Below are 7554 nucleotides of genomic sequence, written 5' to 3' on the forward strand. Positions count from 1 at the left end.
ATCTAACCCTGACACAATTCACTAAAAGCAGTATAGTTTTTGACTGGAGATCACTGAATAGAAGTTTAGATGGTGAACTTTCATTTTATTATTTTTTCCTCAGTCATAAAGTTGATTGTACCCTTTACTTTTGGTTTAAGTTTAAAAATGTTGAAACTGTTTCAAGACGAACCTCTACTCAAATTTTGAAGCCATTAGTCTAGAGAAGTACCTAGTATTTATTCTTTAGAAGTGAAGACTGATGTTCTTGTATTGTTTTTCGACAAGCAGAAACACGACAAATTTATTAGTTTTCATAAATAAGTATATTCTTAAACAGTAATTAACATTTAACAAAATGTATAAAATACCACAAATCTTGAATGCTTAAATTAATTTGAAATCTTATAATTGAGGAAATAGTTTGTCACTTCAATCCAAAATACTTAGGTACATTCCATGCTCATTGCTCAACTCTCTGTGTGTAATGTAATACAGTCTTTGAAAAACAAACAAAAAAATTAATTTAAAAAAATGGAAATGCACCATGTAAAAAACGACGTAGGTAATTCAATGTTTTCGTATTTAGATCTCAAAAGAATGCTTATATTTTTGATGTAGGTATATATTTGTTTTTCCATCAATGAAATGAAACGTTCACAAAAAATACAGACTAGAATTCCTCTTAAATACTGACCAACTAATGGATTCTATCATCCAGACTTTGGTACCTTCGATTCTTATATTTTTGTTACTAAATAAGTATGTAGGGCTAGTTAATTTGTCTAAATATCTAACAAGTGTGTTTATCTTTGCATGTTACGAAGAACAGCTAGACGAACAATATACTAATATAAAATAGCATCGTAACATCAACTTGTACTTTCAGATTAAAATCCATGTCCGACGTTGTGTTTCACACCCCACGAGAAATGCGCATGATGGTTGGTTTTCGCATATGTCCTTACAGGTCCGGCCTCGTGATGTTCTCTTCGAGATACTCTTGGCACATGTGGTAAGTTTTTATAATTAGAAGTTTCGGCTGGTTGCAATCCTCCTGAAATTTAAATCATGTTTCACAAAATTAAACGCTAGTAAAGTAGATACATTGTTCTCAATACATATCCATAAAATTAATTTTTCGTTTTCATTTTTATTGAACATAGATTCAGTGAATGTCGTGTGCTATTGAAGGATTCAAAATTCCTCCAAATACTCTAATCATGACCATCCCACTATCTATACTACTTTGGTAAGTGCAATATCTCATGCAAATAATGTAAGTAGGTACATTCCACTAAAATACATATTTACTCTACTCTACGTAATGATAATCTCAATCAAGACACAAAATCGTACCTTCTATCTTCTCGATGGATGTCTTACCGACCATTTGAAATGACCATTTTTGTCAGTTTTAACGAATGAATACACAGGTCCGGTTTTGAATTTGCTTTTTGATTCGTATAATGGTTCTTCAACTTCTTCCTCGTGTTCCTCTTCTTCGTCGACTTGCCTTTTGCGTTGGAAATGCCTAACGTTTTCGTTGACGGGAAAAAACGAGTGATCGGAGACGGTTCCTTGTGGTAGAAAGGAATCGAATTGCGAAGTGAGTGGTGTATCTAAAGCATAATTCTGGTTATTTACGTTGCCAGGGAATTGGTAAATTTGATCATTGTTCAGCTGGGTGCTGGGAAACTGCTGTAAATTTTGTCCATTATTGAATCCATTTTGTCCACTATTGAATCCACTTTGCCCATTATTGAATCCATTTTGTTGATAATTAATTGAATTTTGGTTATTGTTATTAGGTGGTATGGTCGGTAGGAAAGGCGCCGAAGTCGTTGGTATAAAATTATTGACTTGTTTTTGAGTTCCCCAAATTATATCAGTTTGATCGCCATTGGAAGAAATTTGACTTGGCACTGAGATTTGATTATTGGATGCTGGTACTGGATTTTGTTGCGTAAATTGTACGTTCGAAGGGACGAATTGGTTGTTTGCAGTAGGCTGTGGGGCATTAAACTGATTGAAATTATTTTGCTGTGATGTGAATTGATTAGGGAAGAATTGACTATTCGATTGGAACTGATTGTTTGGCTGATTAAATTGATTCGGTTGAATAAACTGATTAGTGTTTGAACTGAATTGGGTACTCGGAGGTGACAAAGTATTACTAGGGGTTAAAAAGTTATTATTAGGTGGAGAAAAGTTATTCGGTGGTAGAACGGTATTCGGTGATCCGAGATTATTCGATGGTGATTGAATATTATTCAATGGCGATGGGACATTATTCACTTTTTTGAATCTATTTCCGTTTATCGTATCGTATTCGTTTCGTGCAGTTTCCGGATTTGGCGGTGCTAAAATATCATTCGCATCGAAACCAAGATCCCATTTACCTTGGCTGGGTTGATCAGAACTAATGGGATCGCTTTTAACAAAATTAATGGGCTCGTTTTTAATGAAATTGCTATTGCTTTTGAATTGATTGGGATTTTTAAACTGAGTAACGCTGTTTAATTCCCTGCTCAAGGAACTGGATTCCTTGTTTTGAATAAATTGGTTTATACTCGACGTTTGTGTTGGGCTAGAAAACGAAAGACTAGGTGATGCGGAAATGGGAGCATTTTGAAACGTCAAACTTTGCACCGAGTCAGCACCGATATTCGGGGTAGCGATGTTTATTTGGTTGGAGAAACTCCCTGGTGATGAAGGGAACTGATTTTGTATCGGTTGAAATGAATTTACAGTGTCAGATGACGATGTTGGAGCTATGTCGAAAAAATTATCGATGTTTTGCAGATTTGCCGACGGATCTTGGAAATTCAAAGAAGTAAATTGCGCGTTTGGATTTGGCGGCAGTAGATAATCTACCAATGTGTCTGAATTGGAAAAATCCAAGGTATTTTGTCGGAATTGTTGATCGCTGGATTGAGTAGGTCCAACGATCGGTGTGAATACGCCGGTGTCTTGAGTCGGAAGCTTGGCTATGGTGGCTGCTGGATGCGTTTGTCGTCGTAATCTTGAATAAGGTGCAACTGAAAAATAACCAACACCATACAACTATCTACGTGATTTAGTTCCGATTTTTGGGAACTTTTTCATCTCAGGTAAGTATACTATAAAATCCACTTGATGTGGGCTTGCTTTTTAACGTGCTTTAATTCTCTAAATGTGTGGTTTTCTGATTTTAAATTAGTAATGGCGTCTGAAAATAGTCTAAGGGCATCAGTTTGATAGGTTGAACAAATTCATTTCCTTCCTTCTTAAAAAAAGTTGGACCTTAGTGCTTCGAAATTGGGTGCTTCGAAACAACTTAAAATAACAGTAAAAAATCGTCCAAAAAATTAAAATGCTGGAAAAAAGTGACTTTCACTATACGCTTTTTCATTTCTCAATTTTAAACATACCTAAAAGAAGGCTGGCATTTTTTCATGCAATTTTTAAGTCTACTCGTAAAAGCGACATTTGTGTCTCACTCTTCGAAGCTTACAAAGGGATCTCTTGAGTCTTGAGGTGTCGCCCTCCGATTAGAACGGGACTGCGAATTTTAGAAAGAGCATGGTCTAATAAGTCCTAAAACTGATATCAATTCCCCAAATCCAAATTTCACCATTTCCAGCCACTCTGAAGCCTCCAGCGCGATTTTTCAATTTCTTCAGAATTTTGAATGTGGTCCAAAAGGCGTGAATATGAAGTTGGGGAGCTAAAAATCGAGTTGAGTGTTGTACTGGACCTGTATAACGAGTTTATCCACATTTGAGCCGATTTTGAGAGTAACACTTCAAGAGTGGTTTTTTGGCCAACTTTTTTCAAAATTAAAATATCCCAAAAAATCAAAGGTTTCCCTTTTGCGTGGAATTTTTTGAAATTAGCGCGAATCGCTGTACTTTGTCCAAAACTGCCCCCCCCCCCCAAGGACGAATTTCGCTATTTCCAGCCATTCTGAAGCCACCAGCGCGATTTTCAATTTCTCCAGAATTTTGAATTTGCTCCGGAAGAAGGCGTGAATATGAAGTTAGGCAGCTAAAAATCGAGTTGTGTGTTATACTCGACCTTGTAAACGAGTTTATCCTGCACATTTGAGCCAATTTTGAGAGTGACTCCTCAAGAGTATAGTTTTTGACCACTTTTTTTCATAATAAAAATATAAATCGGAGGGTGACACCTCAAGAGGTTCCCTTGTTAGTTTGAAACAACTAAAATTAATATTATGTTGGATTTATTTGACTAATTTTGAAAAGGGTATAGGTAGGTACCTAAATAATTTAGACATCGAACTTCGTATTCCCTTTCGTTGCAACATTGATAAAAATCTCTTATCTACATACATCTCTCAGGAGAGATTTTCATTACATAAAGTTAAAAGTTTCCTTGTACTATTTTCCGACGCCATTGATCCGTGAATGGGTGTTTAGGAAAACTTACCTTTATTGATGGAATTTTCTTCCAAAATATAGAGCTTGGCGCAATTGCCTCGATCGAATAGCGCTGTAGCTGCAACAATCACAACAAAGATCTAGAACAAAGGGAGATAATTATAGGTAGTTAGATGATACTTTATACAAGAAATACGACTTCGTGTTTCTAATTTTATAACAAACTATAAAAGCGAACTTGTTTACATAAATTAATTTTTTATAAAACAATGTAACTAGGTATACGCATTCGGTGAAAATTTTTATCGACCTTTTTTGGTCAAAAGAATCACCAACTCGTTAAAACAAGTTTAGATATGTTCCATTTCTCGAGTTTTTTATTTATCAATTATTATTTTCCTGTAAGTATCCGTAGTAACAATTGGATGCATTGGTTAATGACCTTGTGACTTTTTTTTTCTATAACGTGGAAGCGTACGACTTACGAGTTCGAGTATGATAATTATATAGGTAAGGGGGAAATCACCATCCACCTACGTACGTTGTGAATTCTTACAGGTATTAATTAATATGCGACGATCTAAAAATTGAATAATGATTTGTCATTTTATGGAAAATATGCTCGAAATGGGACGTTACTTATGAGAAAGAATAATTTACTTATCCTATATACTTTCACTGAATTATCTTCCGCTAAATACATATGTCTACGGCGCGTTTTTTCAAACATATTAACATATATTTGGGTTTTTAATATTTTAATAACAAAAAAAGTGATAAAGAAGTTATGCAAATTTATATATGTGCCGCCAAAATAACGAATAATGAGTTATGTAAGGTGGTAGGAGTGTAAATAACAGGTAATTTGGGAATTTTCGGATTAGCTAGCTAGGAATGTCATCGACGTTAATCTAATGAAGTTAAATTTCAATATCGTAAAATGGCTAACATCTTAATTCTATTTTGCCATTCTGTTGATTATGAAAATTGTATATAGGTTTTAATGATAAGAATTTCGTAATACCTATTGAAGACTGCTCGAGTCAGTTGGTGTATTTTTCAATCACTTGATGCATTTGGGCCAAGATTCGAGATGTTATGATATTTTTCTGGTGACAAGTCTTCTTCATGCTGTGCTTCATTAATTTTATTTTAAAATTCTGATATATTGATTATTAACTGCCCGATTATTTTTTATCGATTCCGAGAAAGTGGAAGAATTTATTTAGGTACCTATTTAAAAATTAGCCTCGTTGTATTTTGATAAATTTCTGAAAAATTAATGCTACCGTCCATCAATGGGCATAATTTTGTTCAATTTTGGATTTCGAAGAACAAAAATATCCATTTATTATTGGGTTATGTGAAGAAGGAATCCTGACTATAAATAATTTAAAAATTATGACAGATTGATACTTCAAAGTCAACCAAATTAAGTCAGAAATTTTGAAAAGAATGAGGGTGGTTTTTTTTATGGACATGAACAAATTTTGAACTCTCGTATTATTGATTAAGTATCTAATTTCCTTCCATTCAAATTATTTATGTGCTCATCCCATGGTCCCAATTTGAAGATTTACCTATACGTATTTTCTTTGTTTGACCTTTGAAAGGTCCCTTAACCTTTATCATTTCATGTAGATTAACATATTTTTACTGAATAATTTTGGATTGTGACTTTACAAATTTGGTACCGGATGTCTACTGCTTGCATTTTTGATTAATAAATTTGTTATTTAAAAATTTTAAGATTTTATACATAGGTAGGTACCTACTTTTATTGGGAAAAAAATTGATATACCTACACAATAAATTTTGATTTCAGTTTCATTATTTCTTACAAAGAAATCCATCTCTAGGTTGGTGTGGGAAAAAAATGTTTCGGTTTTGAATTCGAATTTTCGCCAAAATCTAAGTAGGTATTGATACTCTTACTTGATTGTTTTTAAAAAAATATTTCATCATTATTTTGACAAATTATTATTACTTTTATTCTTCATAATGTGTACACTTATCACTTTTTAAAATTGTTCATTTCATCTTTAGTACGTATTTTGTCTCACTTTTACAGAATATAATGAATAATGATGTGTTTGAATAAGTTTCATCTCCGACTTTCCTCATTCTTTGAGATTTAAATTACAATTACCTCAGCACAATACAATACAAAAACTATCTACTGTTTGGCTGGTGAATTTTATGAAAATAAATTTCAAATTCTTAATGTGTTAAACACAAGATACTTGATGAATGTAAAATAAAAAACATTATTTCAACAGTATAAAAAGTACATACCCAAAATATTTTATTGCTGTATTTCATGATGAATAAAATTTAAAACTGATCGAATAAAAAATTACACAAGAAAAAAACACACAAAAAACAAACGAAAAATTTGCACTGGTATTAATATTTGAATAAATACAACGCGTTGATCGTAAAAAAAAACAACTAAAATACACGTAAAACTCGTCAATTAGTTCAACTCGGTTGTTGACAGTATGATTGTGAATGCGTTAATGATTAAAGTTATCACGCCGCTTTACTGTTATCCCAACGACGAGAATTGCTTCATTCCTCAAACTGATTCATCCGATAATTGCTGTGAAAGGAACTGAAATTACTTTTTAATTTTTTTTTCTCATTATGACCACTGATTCTACATTTGGTGGAATGTTTAACGTAGGTGGGTATTTCGGGTGACAATAATATTTTACCACCTTCATTCGTGCTTGGTATTTCCGTTTTTATTTTGTCGTATGCTCTCGCGTTGAGATCCCTCCTTTGATTGTTATTCTCACAAAACCTCAATGTCACGCACCGCCGCTGCGAATATTGTGTAATAAACCGATGTGTTGATTTTCTATCAATTAGTAATTTTTTTCACAAATTAATCCAAGTAGATTCGAATTATGAGTTCACACTGCACATACTTACATTGAAAAGACCACACTCGAGAACTTGAAATGTACAAAGATGGCATATTACATACTGAGTACTTGATATGCTCGTCTTATGCACTTCAATTGTTTAAAAAGAGGGAATTCATCATGCTCAATGGCCAGTGAGAAAATCAGCTATTAAAAAATGTATTAATTTGCATATAAGTATGCATAACAAAGCGTATAGCTAAGTAAATTAAGAAAGAGAATGTGTATGAATGACTACCTGAATAAATCATCCGAAGATTTGT

At 33.3% G+C, this 7554-nt stretch overlaps 1 protein-coding gene across 1 annotated transcript; it reads right to left on the reverse strand.

Moving 5' to 3' along the window:
• Positions 1-244: 244 nt before the first annotated feature.
• LOC135840417 (probable cyclin-dependent serine/threonine-protein kinase DDB_G0292550) lies at positions 245-7320 on the reverse strand. Its single transcript, XM_065356942.1, has 4 exons — positions 6657-7320; positions 4411-4501; positions 1339-3020; positions 245-1036 (listed from the first exon to the last, which is right to left on the reverse strand). Exons 1-3 carry the CDS (start codon positions 6681-6683, stop codon positions 1342-1344), a joined length of 1797 nt encoding a protein of 598 aa, XP_065213014.1. The 5' UTR covers positions 6684-7320; the 3' UTR covers positions 245-1036; positions 1339-1341.
• Positions 7321-7554: the final 234 nt, after the last annotated feature.

Source organism: Planococcus citri, chromosome 3, assembly GCF_950023065.1.
Source record: "Planococcus citri chromosome 3, ihPlaCitr1.1, whole genome shotgun sequence".
Lineage (NCBI taxonomy): Eukaryota > Metazoa > Arthropoda > Insecta > Hemiptera > Pseudococcidae > Planococcus > Planococcus citri.

Coding starts and splice junctions, on each gene's coding strand:
- LOC135840417 (XM_065356942.1), bottom strand. CDS start 6,683: ATGAAATACAGCAATAAAATATTTTGG. Junction 4,502..6,656: donor ACAGCAATAAAATATTTTGG/GTATGTACTTTT, acceptor CCTTTGTTCTAG/ATCTTTGTTGTGATTGTTGC. Junction 3,021..4,410: donor AGAAAATTCCATCAATAAAG/GTAAGTTTTCCT, acceptor GTTATTTTTCAG/TTGCACCTTATTCAAGATTA.